Source organism: Acomys russatus, chromosome 2, assembly GCF_903995435.1.
Source record: "Acomys russatus chromosome 2, mAcoRus1.1, whole genome shotgun sequence".
Classification (NCBI taxonomy): domain Eukaryota; kingdom Metazoa; phylum Chordata; class Mammalia; order Rodentia; family Muridae; genus Acomys; species Acomys russatus.
This window is the reverse complement of record NC_067138.1, coordinates 56,345,551-56,366,957: the sequence shown is the minus strand read 5'-3', so window position 1 is coordinate 56,366,957 and position 21,407 is coordinate 56,345,551. Positions and strand designations below refer to the sequence as shown.

Here is a 21,407-nt window from a genome sequence, read left to right as displayed (position 1 = left end):
TACTTCCTAGCTATTGATATTTACTTTGAGAGCTCTAATTTTAGTTTTATTCCCCAATTTTTATTTTATTTTGGATTGGTTGTTTTGTTATTTAACTTAGCTCTTTGTATATTCTAGTTACTAACTTTCTGTTAGATTTATAGCTGATGAAATTTTTATCGATTTTGTTGTCTGCCTCTTCATTTGAATGATGCTGTCCTTGCTGATTACAAGCTTTTTAGTATCATGAGGCCCAGTTTCTCAAGTGTGGTACTACTAGGGTCTTTTTCAGAAAGTGCTTTCCCTGTCTATAAGTGTGTCCCTTGCTTCCTCTCCTGTCACATTCAGGGTCTCAGGTCTGTGGTTAGGTCCTTGAACCATTTAGCGTTGACTTTCATACAGGGTGGAAGATAAGGATCTAGTTTCACTGTCAGTTGTTTTTGGTAGGATGACCGTTTTCACAATATTAATTCTTTCAGGTCCATCAGTATAGGAGGTCTTTGTTACTGCTCTATTGCCATGAAGAGACACCAAGACCAAAGCAACCTATAAAACAAAGCATTTGATTGGGAACTTGCTTGCAGTGTCAGCTGTTGTGTCCATGGTCTTCGTGGTGGGGCAGCACAGCAGCGGCAGGCAGGCATGGTGCTGAAGCAGTAGCTGAGAGCTCAGGTCCTTACCCTCAAGGTGGAGATAGACAATGATAAAGACCTCGGCGCCACCCCTACTCCCCACCCCCGTCCCCCGTGATACGCTTCCTCCAATGAGGCCACATCTCTTAATTTCTCAAAACAATTCCACCAACTAGGCATCAAACATTTAAATATATGAGCTATGTGGGCCACTCTTATTCAAACCACAATACCTGCTAAAAATAAGTGAAAAGGCAGGCAGGCAGTACATAAAGTATTTTGCTAATATATTTGTTTTCTGGAATTTATAAAGGGGACTTATTACTGGCATGAATGATTATGAAATTTTTCTTTTTTCTAAACCCTATGACTTACATGACAAATCTCAAGCAGTTTGAAGATATGCACTGTTATCTACTTAAATACAAAAAAAATTTTTTTCCTATTTTTTTTGAGACAGCGGGTCTCTGTCACCCAGGCTGTCCTAGAACTCACAGTATAGACCTCAAACTCAGAGTGATCTGCCTGCCTGTGCCTTCTGAGTGCTGGGAATACAGGTCACAGAATGTTTAGTTCCCTTTAAAAGTAGAACCTCAGCAACTTCTTCCAGCAGGTCTCACCTCTCCCACTAAGAATCTCAGATTGAGAGCCAAGCCTTCAATACTTGGGCCTTGGGCTATTTACAAACTAAACTGTACCACATTCCTTTAGATCAGGTACTGTGAGAAGAGCCAATTATGCTGTAATTTCCTTGATTTTATTGCAAAGCATGTTTTAAAATCATTTTTACTTGGTGCTTTACTGGCTTTTAAACATATCCTTTTTGTTAAATTATTAAGATGATGATATGATGTTTATTTTCTGATAGGTGTGAATGTCACGGATCACGATTTAATATTCAGAAGTCTAACAGAGACTCTTCAGAACAATGTCACACCATATGTAGTCTCAGTGCAAGCTAAGGACTGTCCAGGTAAAATATAAATGCCATGGTTTCTTGGTGAGATGTTACACAGCTCTCTCAGCTCTAATCTCCTCCCCTGTACTCTGCATGTCTAATCTCCTCCCCTGTACTCTGCATGTCTAGTCTCCTCCCCTGTACTCTGCATGTCTAGTCTCCTCCCCTGTACTCTGCATGTCTAGTCTCCTCCCCTGTACTCTGCATGTCTAGTCTCCTTCCCCTGTACTCTGCATGTCTAATCTCCTCCCCTGTACTCTGCATGTCTAATCTCCTCCCCTGTACTCTGCATGTCTAATCTCCTCCCCTGTACTCTGCATGTCTAGTCTCCTTCCCCTGTACTCTGCATGTCTAATCTCCTCCCCTGTACTCTGCATGTCTAATCTCCTCCCCTGTACTCTGCATGTCTAATCTCCTCCCCTGTACTCTGCATGTCTTGCTCATTGTTACCCATTGCCCTAAATCATTTCATTTTCCCAATGATGCTGGGTGTGGTGGTGCACACCTGTAATCCCAGCATTTGGGGAGGTAGAGACAAGTGGATCTCTGTGAGTTCTAGGCCAGCCTGGTGTACAAATCAAGTCTAGGACAGCCAAGGCTACACAGAGAAACCCTGTCTCGAAAAAACGAACAAACAAAAAGAAAACCAAACATACAGTATCATACTCAGATTTGTCTGCACGTAGAGCCGTCGCGTCATAGAGTGTGCACAGTCATACTCGGGTCTGTTTCCATCTGGACTGATAATAGATTTAATGTAATACTTTTGTTGTGATAAATTAGAATTAATATCTTACGTATGCCTTTTAAAGATGATTGTAAATAAGGATTTGTAGTTAGTAAAATAATTCATATAACTTGATTTTTAAGGACCATGACATTGTTTTGTTGTTCAGAATAATGTAAATACATGAATTATAAAAATAATGTATAATTTCCTGCTTACACATTGTCTTAGCGAACACTTGTAGACAACACACATTACATTTTGATCTGGTCTTGCATGAACTACTGAAGTCTGTTTCCTTATTTGTCTTATTTAGAAGAGGTCTCCTGTCACCCAGGCAGGCATTGTATGTACTGTGTAGCCGAAGATGGCCTTGAACTTCCGGATTGCAGCCGTGCCACATTTGTTTTCACTTAGTGCTGGGTGTCAGCCCTAGGACTGTGTGCAAGCTAAGCAAGTACACTGCCAATTCAATGTGTCCAGCCCTAATGAAATGTAAATATTAAGGACGGGGTGCTGGAGGGGAGTAATAGTATAATTAGCATATTTTTAACATACAGAAAAATATGCTCCACTTAAGAATTGCAGTCTCCTGATCAAAGGTTTCAATGACTTTACTTTTGTTTTTAAAATGGGAGAAAAGTTTTCTTGCTGTTTATATTCTGCAGATGTGAAACATTTTTTACAAAAGTTGACCTCACACTTGATGGACTGCTGTGTAGAAAGAAAATTCAACGAGGAGAAAAGTGTTAAGACTCTCAAAAGGACAAATTACTCAATGGATTCACTTGCTAGTTGGTATGCAACTGTCACACAGGTAAACGAAACTGAATATTCAGAAAGGTGGCTCAGAATTACTTTAGTTATAGTATTCTTCTAGTAAACGTGTTGTGAAGCAATAATAGCAGTTTGTGGTAGCATTTTTTCCAACTCTACTAGAATTTACAATTATTCTAGTATGTAGACAAATCACTGGTGAGTGCTTGGGTTCTTAAGAGGACATTGTATTTGTAGAAGAATTCCATGTAATGACAAAAAGAAAGCATCTGGAGTTGGTGCTGTGGCAGAATCTGTCTCTGTAGTAATGGCTGAACTTCCTTATAATTTCTGTTATATTCTTCAGTGTTTGCTTTTGTCTGGTAGACACATATCACCTATTCCTGCTGTCAGCTTAGTCTTTGAGGGAGTCTATAATTTTAAAATTTTAGTTTGATCCATGCTCAGAATTTTTGGGGAAACATTACTCTATAAATGAGCTATATTGAAGAAAACAATACTCTACGAGTATAATATATACTACAAAATACAAATTTCATTCTACTGTGCCCATCTCCATTGGAAATGAGCAACCCGTGACTCCTGGATTCCTGTGGTACAGCCACAGTCCCAGGTTATGTTGCTGTGCCTCCAGCCAGTGTGGGCACTTCTAATCAGTGTTTCTGCTGAAATCATGCATGAGACCTCATCTTATTTATATAAAGATGCTTGCAATTCAGTCTCATTCAAAATTTAAAAATTTTTTTTAGAAATCAAAGTCTTTGCAAGTTAATCCTATTATTTTTAAGTTTGGTTTGGCCAAATAGGGTGATTTCACAGCTGAAAGTTTGTAATAGTGCATTCACTGTGCTTTTACATTGACAGTACGTTAGCACATAACTGTATCAACCCCCCAAAAATCAATTGTATACTAAAGTGTCTTTTTCCTATGTTTTTCAGTAGAAAATCCATTTGATATTCATTACAGGTCTTTCTGGACCTTTTTCTTAGTATTATCACATATTATTTGGGAAAAAATAAAAAGTCACTGTAAAATATATTACAAAGAAATACATTACCACCTGACATTATCGTATTGGCTGGCAAGGCTTCCGTTTAACTCCTCCAATCCTCAATTGCTTAAAAACAGACATGGCCAGAAATGACGAGCAGAAAGAGGACGTCCTCCAGCCAGTGGCCGGCTCCCCCTGTTGTGCTCATCTTAAGTGACATGGAGAGCTTCAGCACAAAGGTGCTGCAGGACTTCATCAGCATCAGCAGGTAGCTCGTGCGCGTGAATGCGGTGGGTGTGCTGTGTGTGTGCCGCGGTGTGTGTGTGGAAGTACAGGACAACTCTAGGCAATGGGTTCTCCGCCCCCACTGAGCCATCTCTTGTCCTGCTTCTGTTTTTCCTGCAGAGGAGCAGGTTTCCATAAGGCAGCTCACAGACTGATTCTTCTTGGCCTTTACCTTTCTCTCCCCATCTCCCTGACCCAGTCAACTCTTTATATCCAGGTTCTTGGCTTTTGTGTAAACTTCTATTTTTGTTAAAAAGACATTACTTTTAACTTCTAAAAAAAGTAGTATTCATTTTAAGACCAACTTTATAAAATTCAGAATCATTTTAGTTTTTTTGTATCTAAATGTTCATCATAAACCTCTTAGCAAATTTTTTTCTTGGTTTTTGAAATAAGTTTGAGAATCCAGGACAGATATATCCTGTTCTCAATTAACTTAGGAAAACGGGTATAAAATGTCATTTATCGTATGAAGACTGTCTCTTTACTTGTCTGCTAAGTTGATACTCCTCTAAGTTGTAGTATTTTTATCAGGCCTATTTCCCCTCTGATTTTTATCTTTAGAGCTGTGTTCCATATAGATTTACTAAACAAAAATGGTTTCAATATGAAGGTATCTTATTTTTATATACTATTTCAAGTGAGAAAAAAAATTTTAATGTGAGTTTTTAAAGGCAATTCTAAGAGACTTAAAATTGAAGTAACTAACCTTATTTTAAATAACCGTGACATTGTTCCCATCGTATGTCTGCTAGGGTATAGTTAACTTTCCTTTGCATAGTCTGTATATGAGCTAACATACTAAAAATCTCATTTTGAGTGTGGGTTTGTGAGGATTTTTTGCCCCATTGAAATGTGAGTAGTAGATGTATTCACCACCCCCCAAACACACACACACACACACACACACACACACACACACACACACACACACACACACACACACACACACACACACTCCCCTCACTCCCGGGCCCCAGTGGTGGGGATAGAACCCAGGACTGCAATGCATGGCTGAGCAAATTCCCTACCATTGAGGTGTGCCCTCAGGTACTGTCCTAAGATGTTTGTCTTCTTACGGTCCTGTGAAAATGTGCTCACTGTGTATAACAGCATGCTACTTACTTTGGCCCTCAAAAGTAAAGAACTCAGAGCAGCTGTAAGAGAGTACAGCACTTTATTCCTGTGATGTGGAAAGAACTTCATACAGCCGATTCTGGAAAGTATAGGAAATAGGAGCGAGCGGGCGAAACCATCAGTCATAATACAGAGGAGTGTCAGAAACCCTCACACATGGTGGTGGTTCACTCCGTGGAAACTGCTTGTTTCTGACTCGGCTATGTTGATTTGAAATTATGTTCAGTGTTTTTAATAAAAAATATAAGGAAGGATTATAAGTTTTTGAATGATGTTCATTAAAAAGAAGACTCACATATGTGTAAAGATCATATGTGTGGGCTGGGCATGGTGGCACACTCCTGTAATCCCAGTACTTGGGAGGCAAAGGCAGGTGGACCTCTATGAGTTTGAGGCCAGCCTGGTCTTCAAAGCTAGTCCAGGATAGGTAAGTCTATACAGAGAGAAACCATGTCTCGAAAAACCAAAAATGGGGGTGGGGGGAGAAAGAAAGAAAAAAATGATTGTATGCAAAGGAAAGCAGAGATTTGGTGGAAAACCATAAGGAAGATGACACGAGGCTCAAAGTCAGCGAGATTATATTAAATGACAGTGACAGTGCTGTGGTCTTGGGTAGTCTGATCTCGGGGGAGCTCGTGGTCTTTTTGGGTCTCCGCTCTTTAGGAAAGAAAAGGATCCACTAATGGATTGACTTCAGAGTTAGAGTCTGGGAAGCTTATTGTTAGTATTTTTATTTTAAAAAGAAAAAGAATAACCTAGAAAACTCAGTGACAATGTCTTAAAATAATCATTTTGAAATGTAATGTATTAGAATATATTTATTGATGAAACTTCTTTTGTATTTTTCTTTAATACCTAGTCAGCATCTGCATGAATTTCCACTAGTTCTCATTTTTGGAATCGCCACATCTCCTGTTATTATCCACCGACTGCTTCCGCATGCAATATCTTCTCTGCTGTATATAGAGCTGTTCCAGTCTTTGTCTTGCAAGGAGCACTTGACAGTAATTCTTGATAAGGTAAAAAGAAAAACATTTACTAATGGCATGGCAGGAATCCAGAACTACCAGACATAAATTATATATAATAAATGGTACTAGTAAATCCCTATGTATCTCAGACTTTGTTCAACTTATTTACATATTTTAATGCTTTTACTCAATTGTATTTATAATTTTATAGTCTCTGCATATAATTACCTTCTCAGATAACAAGTAAGCTTTATGAAAGCAGTGATCATCTATGTGCATCCATTCTTGGTTTTATTACTTGTTGAGGAAGTTAGGCTTTTCAAATGAATTTAGGGCTCTCGAGATACAGCTCACTGATAGAGCACTTGTCTGGCAGTGTGGACGAGGGGGGGCCCTGGATTTGAGTTGTCTTAGCACTGAAATTAATAAGTAAAATTTTACAGAATTTGTAGACTTCAGAGCATTACCAGTATGCTTTGATCTTATATTTTATTTAAAATGATTTAAAGTTTTTAACACTCTTATATATGTATGTGTGCTTTGTCCACATGTTTGTATGCACATCATGTGTGTGTAGTGCCAGTGGGGGTCAGAAGAGGGTGTTGGGTCTCTAGAACTGGAGTTATAGGTGGTTGTGAGGCACCATGTGGGTGCTGAGAATGGAACCCCAGTTTTCTGCAAGAGCAGCGAGTGCTCTTATCTTCTGAGCCATCTCTTTAGCCCCAAAGGCTTTCATGGACTTTGACAGATGTCATGTTGCTCTTAACAACAGCTCCTAAACTTAGATTTTAACTGTTATAATGTTTATTTACTGCCAGATATTCATTTTCGATTCCATTAAGATGTGCTTAGTGATGGCTCTGTGGGTTAGGAATGACACCGGCGTGTTCATTTACCAGCCACGTCTGTGCATGCAGCCACAGCAGACAGCAATCTGATTTATTGACACACTAGGAAAAAATTTTCAATTTCCAGTGGGTTAATTGTAGTTAAGTTTGATTTTCAGATGTAAAGCACCACTGTAGGCCACTGAAAACTAACCAAATAATACAAATGTCTCTATATTTTCAAAAAGAAAAATCTTCACTTTGTATTCTCTTTCACAAGTACATAGCTTTACTAATACAAACAGTACACACTTTACTAAGTTGGGTCTATAGGGAGGAAAAGAAAATTTATCTAGTAATAAAAAGGTTCATTTTTTTTCTTAGTATTTTCTGGTATAAGACAAAGGGTATATGTTTAATATGCATTATTTGAAGATTAGAAATTTAATGGAAGTTGGTAGATACCTTTGGTCCAAAGTGTAGTTTGAGGATGGGAGTGGTAGGACTTACAGAGAAAGGCAAGCCTGGTCTACATATCAAGTTCAGGCTAGCCAGGGCTACCTGGTGAGACCCTATCTCAAACAAACAGGGTTTGTAATACAGATTGCTTTTTGGTGTTTCTAGTCTTAAATAAGTAAAGTTTGTGATATGGTTAGCATTTGACCTTTAAAAAATATAGCTACTATCGCTTTCCTATCTGTTCTGCCACAGTGTAATTCTTTGCCTAGTTACTTACAGTTTATGAGGAGGAAGACTAAGGCATATGTCTTTTATCTCTTTTTCAGGTACTTCTTACGGCTCAGTTTCCTTTTAAAATAAGTAAAAAGGCATTACAGGTTCTGACCAACATCTTTTTGTATCATGATTTCTCAATTCAAAACTTCATCAAAGGACTTAAGGTAAGAAAATACTGATGAGTTTGAACGTTCACTGTCTGATTTTTATTAGCTTACATTATTTCAGATTGACTAGTGTGATGACCAAGGCATTTTAGTAATAAGATCTAGAGAATATAAATTCCATTTATTTTCTTCTAGGTTCTATCTCTCCTACTTTGAAGTCACCCATAGAAGGTAAAATTAGGGAATCAGCAATAGAAACAATCTGTTTCCACTCTAGCTAGTCCTAACCATTGAGAGCTGGGCTGCAGGGGAAGACTTATTTTTTGTTTAGGGCTTTTTACCTGAGAAATGCCATTAAACTCTGGTGACCCTCTGCAGCTTAGTTCTTGGGTGTGATGCGACTATTGCTACCAACACTTTTCAAGCTGTAAAATCACATTTTTAGTTTGTATATGGAAGCAAGTGATATGTTATAGTTTGATATTCAATGCACTTGTGTTGTTAGTTAATATTTATTTTTATGTGTTGAGAATGCACCACTAGAGTCATGTGAATAGCCATAAGCTAATTGATTTTAACTTTATAATATAAGTTCTAACTTTAAAAAGACCCAGATTTTTCAGTTGTTTAAAAGATAATATTAAGCCGGGCTTGGTGGCAGACACCTTTAAATCCCAGCACTCAAGAGACAGAGGCAGGTGGATCACTGTGAGTTCGAGGCCAGCCTGGTCTACAAAAAGCAAGTCTGGGATAGCCAGGGCTGCACACACAAACCCTGCCTCGAAAAACAAAGAAAGAAAAATAAAACATAATATTAATTACTTCCCTTGGCACTCCCTACATTGTCAAAGAATAGTCACTGTAAGTACATGCCAGTAGTCAGTTTCATTAAGACCTGTATGTTGTAACATTCATTGTAAAAGTCTAATATGATAATCTTCATCTTTTTATAGTGCTTTGAAACTTGTATGTTTTTTGTTTTGTTTTTTGAGACAGACTTTCTCTGTGTAGCCGTGGCTGTCATGGGACCTTCTTTGTAGAATAGGCTGGCCTTGAACTCAGAGATCCACCTGTCTCTGCCTCTCCAGTGCTAGGATTAAAGTCATGTGCCACCACCTCCCAACCTTAACTTATTTTTCTTTTCTTTTATTTTTTCATGTTGTTTTGTTTTGTTTTGCTTTGCTTTTTACTTTTTTGGTTTTTCGAGACAGGGTTTCTCTGTTACACAGAGCATTGGCTGTCCTGGACTCACTTTGTAGACCAGCCTGGCCTCAAACTCACAGAGATCCACCTTCCTCTGCCTCTCCCGCTCTGGGATTAAAGGCATGCATGCGTATGTATTCTTACTGCATATGATCATAGTGATTTTGTGTCACTGACTTTTTAAACAAAGATTTAAAAATCAAGACAGAATTTACCTTAGCAATTTTTGAAATTAAATGAGAAAATAACCTAAAATTTATTCTGCCATTCATTTTGTTTATTTATGAAATATAAGGCACTTATAGTAAGAAAGGCACTGTGCTGAACCCTAGATATGCAACGGGAAAAGAAATCTGTTTTCAAATTGTTCAGTTTCCAGCAAAGGAAGTAGAAAAGTAACTCTGAGTAAGTAATGCTAGAAAAATATACTCTGAGGTTTATAGAAGAAAATCAAGAATAAGCCAAGTTTCAAATCAGGATACAGAAAGAGGTCATACAGAGCAGAGAAGAAGTAAATGAAATGGAGATTGCAAACTATGTGAAGAAGCAGAAGCGGATTCTTAGAAAACATAAGTTTACTAGACTCGTAGCCGACCTAACCACCTCAGAGAAGACCCACGTTAGCTAGAGATGGGAAGAAGCAGTGAAACACTTAACACTGAAATAACTAAGAAAAATTAAGAAAGCTCAATTCCAGTCAACTAGAAAAAAACTGGATAAATTTCTAGAAGCATGAATTATCGAAAGTAAGCCAAGAATAATAATTTATCAACAAAGGAAAGGCCAGGACCAGGTAGATTTCCTGCCAGATATACTTCAGTTTTAAGAATAACTGGTACCACTGTCCCTCAGGTTACTCTATAAATAGAAGAGGGTGCTTTCAGAGTCACACAGTAAAGGTAGTATTACCTCAACACTGAAATCACAACATCAGAAAACCCTGCATATTAATTTCTGATTAATATAGCTTCAAAGATTATCAGTAAAATACTTGCAAACTAAATTGATCAACATGAAGATTATTCACTGTGATCAAATTGGTTTCATTCCGAGGACGCAAGGATAGTTGATAATACACAGTTTAATGCATGCAATGCAGGACAGAAATGGACTCAGGCAGAAATCATGTGACTGTCTTAATAGACCCAGAAAGGTCCTTTGACAAGTTGAAATCATTTTGTGTAAAAAGCTCTGAAGAGTTTAGGAATAAACCTGTAGCCAACCAAATATGTTATAATTTGTATAGAAGAGCATGTTAAATTATTAATTTCCTGTGGGGAATGCTATTTTCTACTAAGTAGAATATGTTTTCTCCATTACTTAAGGAACTACCTGTATGGTAACATGGTGTGCTAGTCAGGTGTTTTTGTTTTTGTTTTTAAATCAATTTTGTGTAAAGTTACCTGAGAGGAAAGAACTCAATTGAGGAAATGCCTCCATCACACTGGGTATGTCTTCATGGCATTTTCTTGATAGTTGATGTGGGCAAACACTATTGTGGGTAGTGCCACCTTATGGCAGGTCATCCTGGGTGGGGAGGTGTGGTTGTCTAAGAACAGCAGCTGAACACGAGCCTAGAAGCAAGCCAGTAAGTCCCATTTCTCCACGGCCCCTACCGCTGCTTATGGTAGAGTTCCTGCCTGACTTCCCTCAATAATGGTTCATGGTTGCAATATGTAAGCCAGATAAGCCCTTTCCTTTCTACGTTGCTTTTGATCATGATGTTTATTATAGCAGTAGAAAGCAAATTGAGGGCTGGAGAGATGGCTCAGAGGTTAAGAACACTGACTGTTCTTCCAAAGGTCCTGAGTTCAATTCCCAGCAACCATGTGGTAGCTCACAACCATCCATAGTGAGATCTGGTGCCTTCTCCTGGCCTGCGGGTACACATGCAGGAAGACTACTGTATAAATAACAAATAAATAAATCTTTAAAAAAGAGAGTGAAAGAGAAAGAAAAAAAAAGCAAAGTGGGATACAAGGTTACCTGAATAAACAAAATTAGTCCCGAGCAGCTTGCTTACAATCAGAAAAAAAAAATTATCTTGATAATCTTATATTTGGTATTATAAATTACATTAGAATTTTTCTTTTTCTTTTTTTGGTATTTTTGAGACAGGGTTTCTCTGTGTAGCTTTGGCTGTCCTGTACTTGCTCTGTAGACCAGGCTGGCTTCGAACTCACAGAGATTGCCTGCCTCTGCCTCCTGAGTGCTGGGATTAGAAGCGTGCTTCACTATGCTCAGCTCTACATTAGAGGTTTTAAATAAACTATATTAAAATTTGGAAATGACTTCTCTGGATACTACAGTGATCTGCTGTTTGAGTATTTTAGTAGTTGATGTACTATTCTTGAATGGGATAAATCTGATTTTGAAGGTACAGATTTTTGTTACTGTTATTGGTAGATGTACCATCCATCACTGCAGCAGCATATTTATTTGAACAGACAGATCAGATAGTATGTAATTTGGGGAGAAGACATCTGTTAGATCTTTAGGTCATACACTAGTCCCATCCATATTGCATTTACAATCAATTTAAGTGGTTTGTGCAGCAATATATCCATTTATGTTTTCTTTTAATGTAATAGTTCTTAGATTGCTTTTTCTGACCTTGTCCATAGAATTGTAGCCTTGGAAATATTAAGGGTATATAAGTACTGTTGCAGTGTATAATGACGTAATTTTTTTAGATATTTATTTTTATTTTATGTGTATGGGTATTTTTCCTACAAGTACGTTTGTTCCCGACGTGTGCGGTGCCTTGCAGGCCAGAAGAGAGCGGACTGAAGTTATATATGGTTGATAGCTGCCTTCTGGGTGCTGAGAAGCGAACCTGCTCATCTTCAGAGTAGCAAGTGCCCCTAACTGCTGAGCCATAGCTCCAACCCCAACCATAAATGCTTTTCCTCTTGAAAAAGAGTTTTAATATTTAGTAGGTAAAGGGAAAATATTTACTGCCAAACTATAATAAGTATTTTCATATTTGTTTCAGCTTTCTCTACTAGAACATTTATATTCCCAGCCCCTGAGTGTTCTGTGCTGCGATCTCCCGGAAGCCAAGAAAAGAGTACATTCTCTCTCGGTTCATCAGTGTGAGAACATCCGTCGCCTTCCTTCATTTAGGAGGTAAAAGGATGCATGTACTTTTCTGTAGTGTGTCTTGTACTGGAAGCTAGGAGTGCAGGGAGGCTCAGCTTGGGTTGGCTTTGAAGTTAAGAATGGACTGATAAGCCTTTTGTTAGTGTACTGTAGAACCATGCTGCTTTTAGTGGTGGAGTTTCTTTGTTGGTTTAAAAATTGACATACAGAAAAACAGTTTTACTAATATTTTGTAAGTCTCCAGAGTTTTCTTATAGAAATAACATTTCCTATATCTAAGGTAAATGGCCTTTATGACTTAACTAGTTAGCCTTAAGGTAATCATGAACTAATGTCGAATTTATTTTTGAAAAGAAATGAAAAAATATGAAAACCAATCTAGGTAATTATTTTTCATAACATGCTATTCAAATATGTAAATTGCTTTTTTTCTGTATGGGATGTTAAAAATTTTAGGTACGTTGAAAAGCAACCTTCGGAAAAGCAAGTTGCACTGTTGACCAATGAGACGTTTTTAAAGGTAGGAATGTCCATGTCTTACTGCCTTCTTCTAAACTTCATGCAAAGGCTATGCATGTAAGCACTCATTAGTTTTATAAAATACATCTGTATGTCGGAATATTTGGAGGACGAGGCACTGACTCAGGATAGCCAGCTACGCGTGAGCACTACATAGGGCAAAACCTCAAGTGTCAAAGGTAAGGTTTTTATCAAGAAAAAAATCCCTGTGATCTATTGTGGTGGAATCTTTATATCAACAGAGATTTGCTGTATTGAATTATTTTAAAATATAAGATTGTTATAAATAAAAGCATGTTGAAGGCCAGCAGCTTATCCATCTACTGCTAAGTGTATGGAATTGCTTACATTTGAAGATTTATTATATATTAAAGTATAACAACATGAAAGAGATAATGTTCTTACAGATTTATGAGTTATGAAAAGACAAATGCTACATGTTTTCTCTCTTATGTGGAATCTAGACTTAAAACAAACAAAAACTAAGAAAGTAGAAGAGGACATGGTTGGCAGGAAGGGGCCAGTGGGAAGATGCATATAAATTAAAGAACATGACAATAAGTATTAAAATGTTATTATGAAGCAAATTATTTTGTATGTTAATGTACACTAGTGCGTTAGTTCGGGGTCTTATTACTTCTATGAGACCCCTCACTTGCAGCAGCGTGGGAGGGGCGGCCTTGTTTTGCTTATGCCTCCACATCACAGTTCCTAGTGGGAAAAAGCAGGGCAGGAACTCAAGCAGGCAGGAACCTGGAGGCAGGAACTGATGCCAAGGCCATGGTGGAGTGCTGCACGCTGGCTTGTTCAGCCTGCTTCTTACAGAACCCAGGACCACCTGCCCAGGCGTAGCACCACCCACAGTGATCTGTGCCCTCCCACGTCAATGACTAATTAAGAAAATGCACTATCGGCTTGTCCACAGGTGTGATGAGACATTCTCCCTCTTCCAAATTGACTCTATCCTGTCTTGAATTGATGTAAAAATGACCCAAAACAAGTAATATAGAGAAAAATTTTGAGATAGCCACACAATATAGAATCTCCAGAACGTGTTGAGGATGGCTTCTACTAAATACTGTTTCTCTTTATTTTTAAATAATTGGTTTACTTTTTATATAGGCTGGACTCAAATTACCTGCATAGCAGAATAGGAAATTCTTGGAGCCAATGCTAGTGATTTTACTAGAAGAAATTTAAGAACAAGTAAGACAGGCCAGAAGGTGGTGGCTCGTGCCTTTAATTTCAGCACTTGGGAGGCAGAGACAGGTGGATCTCTGTTGAGTTCAAGGCCAGCCTGGTCTATCAAGTGAGTTCTAGGACAGCCAAGGCTACACTAAGAAACCCTATCTTTAAAAAAAAAAAAATGTTCTTAATTTAAAGTATTTGAATATTTTATTTTTATTATGTTTCTCTTTCTACCCTTTTCTACAATACAGTAGTTTGGCATTGTGTGGCATTGGGAAACTCTGGGGAATCTTGCCTTCCCTCAGATCCCAGCCTCCCATTAGCTGTGCTCCCTTAGGAAGCGACACACTAGTTTAAGCTTTGATTTACTTATCTATAAAGTAGAATAGTGGTTCCTAGTGTGGTTTCTGCTCAACTTATTCAGCAAATAAAAGGTTGCAGTTAGAGCTGAGGCTAGCTCAGTAGCTGCAGAGCCTGCCTAGATCGCTAGTTCATTCCTTATCATTGCATAAACCACACATTTCAAGGTCATCCGTGGCCACAGAGGGAATATAAGACCAGCCTGGATTACAGGACAGTCACTCAGCCAGTGGTCATAATTAGTGAGTGATGGATCTGCCATTAATATCCAGACCTAGCATCAAAACCCATATCCTTTATAGAATACTTTATTAAGGATGCAAGCAAGCCCAGATGCCTAAGGTTATTTCTTAGTGTTTGAGAAATCAGAAATGCTCTTTTCAAAATGTTGGCAAGTTAATTCTGAGGGTAGTTTGTGGGTACCTTGGGAAACTGCTTCATAGGAGGTAGCTAGAGCCTGCCAAGCTGCCTGGGTGCCCTGCCCAACTAGGCAGGCCCTGCCGCTCTAACAGAAGAACAGTGGGAATAGCCCTAGTTTATATTACAAATACATAGTTTTGTGATTGTATGTTTATGTTGACATTCTCATGCATTTAAGTAACATTTTTTAAAAAATGCCATCCCGTCAGCACAGCTCAGGTTAGGTTCATTTTAATGCTGTGGCCTCTATCAGCTACCGTTTGTGTTACTAGTAATGGCTTGTTATTAATGTTGGTCCCTTCATGTCAGAACAGTTCTCCTTAGTCTCAGCATATGTTTTGAATGACTACATACTTTTAAGAAAATTAATAAATGTATTTATAGTCAAATCATCTATAAAGCTTTGGGCATAATTTCAGCCCTTACAGATATTTGAGCTGTGTAGAAAGCTTTCTCTAATACAGTAATGTTTCATGCCTATTTGCCCAACCAAATACATTCAGAGTAAGAAATGAATTTTAAACTTATTAAAGTTGTAGTAAATTACTGTTAGAAAGGAGAGCCAAGTCAGCAGCTGTATTTCATAAATTGTGATGTCTGAGTAGAATGGCGCCCACAGGCTCATATATTTGAATAGAATGGCGCCCACAGGCTCATATATTTGAATAGAATGGCGCCCACAGGCTCATATATTTGAATGGTTGGTCACCTGTCATTGGTGCTATTTGAAAGGATTAGGAGTGGCAGCCCTGTTGGAAGAAGCGTGTCGCTCGGAGTGGGCTTTGAGGTTTTCAAAAGCGCAGGCCAGGACAGTTGCTCTGTACTAATGCTGCTGCAGAGCTGCATGTGGAGCTTTCAGCTGCTTCTCCAGCACTGTTTCCTGTTTGCTGCCGTGGTCTCCCCCAACAACTAAACCTCCCAATTAAATGCTGACTTTGATTAGTAAGAGTTGTCACATCCATGATGTCTCTCCACAGCTATAGAACACTAACACATGAACCACAGCCAAAAAAAACAAAACACAAACAAAAACAAAACAAAAGGAAATGGAATATCTGAGGTCACAGAGCGTGCTCTCTCCTCCTGTATATGGGGCACTCTTGAATAAGTACCTAGTTAATGACAGACAAGAGTGATGAGGTTGGAAATGGTAGACTTTTAAAGGCATGTCACACATCAATACCAGTTTATATACCAATATAAATGTGTTTTTAAGTCTGTACCTTTCTAAAAAATGGGGCCAATGCTTACAGTATAAAAATTTTTACATTATAGGCTTTTGTCCTTGTAGAAAGTTAGGAAATCTAGGCCATATCTAATTAAAAAATAAAGTAATTGCTCATATTTAAGAAACTGAATGAGGACTTCATTAAATTAAAAAAAATAATCTGTTATGTCCCAGTGGTTTGGATAGATGCTAAGAATGTAGAAATGACCAAAATAGACACGATTCCTGCTTCATGAGCTTAATGTGTGCTCAGCAGACAGACAGACAAGTAAATTATCCATTCTAGTGAAAAATGCTATGAAGGAAGTAGTAAGTCCAAGAATCAGAATGAAGTCCTCTGTGCCTGAGGAGTCAAAATTTCAGACAAGGCCTTCAGTGTAAGAAGATGAACTCTAATGAAGACATAAAGATTCGATCCTAAGAAATTGTTTGGACGGTGTCCTGAATTTGATGTGTCAAGTTTTCATGAATTAAAAAAAGTGATTTGGAGCTAGGCATGGTGGCACACACCTTTAATCCCAGCACTAGGGAGGCAGAGGCAGGCAGATCTCTGTGAGTTTGAGGCCAGCCTGGACTACAATGTGAGACCAGGACAGCCAGGGCTACAAGAGAAAACCCTGTCTTAAAAAAACCAAAAAAAAAAAAAAAAAAAAAAAAAGTAATTTGTAGTTCTAAATACTTAGCTTTCTAGAAAGATGTATCCATAAGGTAATTTTTAAATTTTATTTTACTACCCTGCATATTATTAATGTATTCTGTGATTTTTTTTTTTTTTAAGAAGGAAACTCAATCATTATTGGAAGACCTACATGTTTACCATATCAATTACTTCCTTGTTTTGAGATGTCTTCATAATTTTACCTCTTCTCTTCCCAAGTACCCACTGGGCCGACAGGTAAGTGCAGTTTCCTCACTTGGAGTCCACAAAGTAGGAATAGTAGTACTTTCTTGTCTGAGTTCTCTGTTGCTCTATTACAGGCGTCAGGATTTGAGATGGAGCCAATTCTCATAACAAGAACACAATCTATCCAGCTGTTCACATCACTAATAATAGAAAATGGTTTTGTCCTGGAAGTCAGAGCTATGAATAGCCACATGATCCCAGTGGATTCTTTCCCTCTATTTGTGCTGTGCTGCATAACTGTGCTAATTCTTTAGCCCCTCTGCCTGCTGTGTGCACAGGGAGAACTGGTTCTGTACTCCTGGGGAAATCGGAGATAGGATCTGTTAGCCCTACAGCGTACCAAGAATTAAAACACAGTACTTCTGCTCTTCGCAAAGTTATGCCCAGCTGACCTTTGTATTATACCCTAAACCTATGCGCCCCATGTAGCATGCTTGTGAATAATGGAAGAATACTTAATTTTCAGATTTTTTACTCCAAGTTATAGAGATTGAGCAGAACAATGGTCAGTGTCAGGTTCTGCTAACTTACCTGGTAAACCTCCAATCAGCCATTTATCCCGTCTTTAACTGTACTGTAAAGATACTGTAAAGTAACTTATTCTCTTTAGCCATTCTCAATACAATTTCATTCGGCTTTTACATAAATCATATTTTTGTAGTATCTGACCTATGCAATATATCCAAGAAGCCTCTTGTAATTTAATGAAATTTTTTATTAATAGCGTCATTGTATGATGATTTCTGCATAACTAGTAGGCTATAACCTCAGTATGTGATTTTTATTCCTCATAAATCATATCCTGCATTTATAGATCAGGGAGCTCTATTGCACATGTTTAGAACAGAAAATATGGGATTCGGAGGAGTACGCATCAGCCGTGCAGCTGCTGAGGTAATTTTTGTTGTTGTTCCTTTTTTTTCCCCCCCAGCTTTAAGCCTGCCAGTAACACCTTCCTCCAGAACTCCTGTCTGCCTAAACGTTTCTTATGTAGCCTGTTGTATCTAAGAGTATTTGAACATCTTCTGAATCTGTGTATGTAGTTTGTGGTGGTGTTAATGTAGCAACCATCTAGTCCTTACTGCCTTGCATGTGGGACCTGCAGCCTGTGCTTGCAGCACTTGACAGTTTATCAGCATAATATGTATTACATTTGGCCCTGAAATTCCTCATAAGATGTTGTTATAAAATATTCTAGTCAGCTGGGAATGGTGGCTTTAATCCCAGCACTTCGGAGGCAGAGGCAGGCAGAAATGTGTGAGTTCAAGGCAAGCCTGGTATACAAAGAAAGTTCCAGGACAGCCAGGGTTATTACACACTGCCCCCCTCACCCTAACCCCCCCCCCAAAAAAACCAAAACCAAACCAAAACAAACCTTCCAGTCTGTTGATTTTTGGGCCAAATGTAAGCAAAATTAGCTAAATGTAAACACGTTTTTAGTTCCCTGCTTTCCCTCCCATTTTCTTTTAATTTGGCTAGTTAGTGCATACCCAACTATGAGATCTTCTGTTTACTTTTAACACTTGAACATTTCTAATTTGCACATTAGTATTTTAACGTTTTCTTAGAGATCCAGAACCCAGTTTTTTGTCATACAGGACAGCAGCTGATCTTAGCTGCTTTGGAGCCAAATAAGAACAATGAAAGGACTTTAGTTCACATTAAGGAAAGTGGGAATGAATAGCATAGCTTGAGATAATTTAGCTGGCCTGCTAGAAGGCTGCGTGGAGGTCATGCGGTCAAGGATCGGAATCCCTTACTTAATTTTAGGAAGTTACAAGGACTGGAATCTGGAGCACACCGGTCAGGAATGAACAAGGATAAAAGTCACAGTCACATGCAGTGTAGTGTGGTGTCTCAGGAACAATTTGTTGAATTTCTTTAAGGATTTATTTATGTATGTATGTGGGTATTGTGCCTTCCTGTGCATCTATATAACAGCAGAGGATCCCGCTACAGATGCTTGTGAGCCACCATGTGGCTGCTGGGAATTGAACAGGACTTCTGGGAACAACTAGTGCTCTTAACCACTGGGCTATTTCTCTAGCCCCCAGTTTGTTGAATTTTGAAAGAGGCACTTCTGATTAGCCATTTAAGGAGATTCAGGAAATGCACAAGAAAGGCTTTGCTTGGTGAGCATAGATGCCTATCTGAATCTAATCTTTGGAGCATCTGTGAAGAGTGTGTGTAAGTCCTCAACCGGGTTACTCTTTCAGTAGGCCTCTTCTGGTTCTCATTTTGAGTATTTCTTGGAAAATGGGGTTTAATTGTGGACAAGTGTGCTCAGTAACATTCTAGAATTTGACATGTATGATAAAGCTGACAAAATTGTTTACTGTTTTTGGTTGTACTTCATTTCATTTTATGACCATGTAGGTGTCCACATATGTATCTTTTTTATGTTTAAAGTCAGCGGTCTCCTGTAGGTATGGATCATGGCCACGCAGCTACATGCTGATGATGTGGACTCACACAGGGTATGCCTACTTCCACTGACTCTGCCCCCATGGCATGTCCACTGGCTGGAGCCTGATTTGTGGAGATGCCCTGGCCTCTGATCAAGAGGATAGATGACCTACCGAAGGGTTCCTATCCTTCCCTGGGTGCTGGCTGACCTTGAAGAGCAAGGGCCTCAATATTGGCTGTACTTTTTGATCCTTGTTGGTGTAAGCCTCCAAGGTTTGAGTGCTTAACCCAGAAGGAAGAAGGTCCTGCCAGTCTTGAAAATTTCACTTTCCAAACAATTTTAAATACATTTTGATTTTCTTATGTCTCAGTTTTCCCAAGTGATTAAAACCTAATGAAGTTAAGGGCTAGAGAAGCGGTTCAGTCCTTGTTGCTCTTGCAGAGGACCTGGGTTCAGACCTCATGGGGGCTGGAAGCTCTGTGGTGAGCTAGCCTAGCCAAAACCTCAGGTTTCTGGTTCCATGAGACCCTCTGTCCAGAAATAAGGCAGAGGGCTAGTACATTGGTTCCTGAGCCAGTCAGTGACCCCATATAGTGAAAGAAGAGAACTGACACAAGTTGTCCTGTGGCCACACATTCATCTGCACATACATTTGCACAATCACAAACACACAGATAAATGATGTAAACTTAAAAAAAAAAAGGTAGAGAGCAATAGAGGAGGACACTCAATGTCACTCTTTGGCCCCCGTGTGCACACACCTGTACACTGACATGCACTGTTCTATTAGTCTCTGTTCTGTTGCTGTGAAGAGAGACCATGACCATGGCAAGCCTTATGAAAGAAAGCATTTAATTGGGAGCTTGTTTAATACATATCCTTATGGTGGAGGGCATGGCAGCATGCAGGCAAGTTCTGCAGCAGTAGCTGAGAGTACATCCTGATCCCTTGGCAGAAAGCGAGACACAGATCCGTAGGCCCGGCATGGGCTTTTGAAACCTCAAAACTCACCCCCAGTGGCACACTTTGTCCAATAAGGGCATACCTCCTAATCTTCATAATTCTTTCAACAAGTTCCACTCCCTGGTGACTAAGCATTGAGGGCCATTGTCATTTAAGCCACCACATGCATGTACCACACATACAAATAATGACCACTTGAATAGTGAGAAAGAGAACTAAAATGTGAGGTGGGTTTCTATACAAGGCTCAGAGTTTTCTCAGCAGGTACAAATGGTTATGTGAACAGAGTATTTTTGTTGTTTTGTTTTGAAGTGACTTGCTGTGTGGCTCAGGCCAGCCTTGAACTCAGAATCCTCTTGCCTCTGCCAGTGTATGTGCCACACCTAGCAACATGAACATATTATGCCGTCTGTTAACTAGATGTTTAGTCCTCATTCCTCCATGCCCAGAAGAACACAACACATGGGCACAGTAGGAAGCTAATTATGCTTTTGTTGCTGTGGTAAGACACCATGACCAAGGCAACTTAGAGAAGAGAGTTGATTTAGTCTTCTGGTTCCACAGGGTAGGTTTGTGGGGGTAGCAGGTGGCAGGCTTCTTGAACCACAATTAATACACAGAAAGCACTCAGCTTCCATGGCAGCATTCTCCCCAGCAAGGCTGCACCTTCTGTACATGTCCCCCAGACAGCACTACCAACTGATAACCAGGGCTTCAAAATATGAACGAACATACGGGGGTGTTCTCAAACCACCACACAGCCTGAAACTGTAGCGCAGTCGTTAGCTTCTGCTGGTGCAGTGTGATATGAAACTCCTGTCAGCTGGAAAAATACATCCCCAAAGAATTTGATTTCCAATGAATAGGTTTTTTTGTTTTGTTTTGTTTTGTTTTGTTTGTGTGTTTGATTTGTTTTTTATTTTTTCTGAGACAAGGTCTCACTTTGTAGTACTGGCTGACCTAGAACTTGGTAGGCAGACAAAGCT

At 39.0% G+C, this 21,407-nt stretch overlaps 1 protein-coding gene across 4 annotated transcripts in view; it reads left to right on the top strand.

The window, feature by feature from the left end:
• The window catches only part of Orc3 (origin recognition complex subunit 3), a 39,452-nt gene that overhangs the window by 7,700 nt on the left and 10,345 nt on the right, over positions 1 to 21,407 (top strand). For 2 of the 4 annotated variants that reach the window (XM_051161440.1, XM_051161432.1), the window contains exons 5-13: positions 1,480 to 1,584; positions 2,965 to 3,113; positions 4,203 to 4,333; positions 6,347 to 6,506; positions 8,071 to 8,184; positions 12,326 to 12,459; positions 12,889 to 12,952; positions 16,926 to 17,042; positions 17,866 to 17,945. In XM_051161440.1, coding sequence (XP_051017397.1) covers positions 1,480 to 1,584; positions 2,965 to 3,113; positions 4,203 to 4,333; positions 6,347 to 6,506; positions 8,071 to 8,184; positions 12,326 to 12,459; positions 12,889 to 12,952; positions 16,926 to 17,042; positions 17,866 to 17,945 — 1,054 coding nt within the window. Of the gene's footprint in view, positions 1 to 1,479; positions 1,585 to 2,964; positions 3,140 to 4,202; positions 4,334 to 6,346; positions 6,507 to 8,070; positions 8,185 to 12,325; positions 12,460 to 12,888; positions 12,953 to 16,925; positions 17,043 to 17,865; positions 17,946 to 21,407 lie in introns of all 4 variants that reach the window. The other 2 variants (XM_051161456.1, XM_051161447.1) reach the window with 1 other exon arrangement.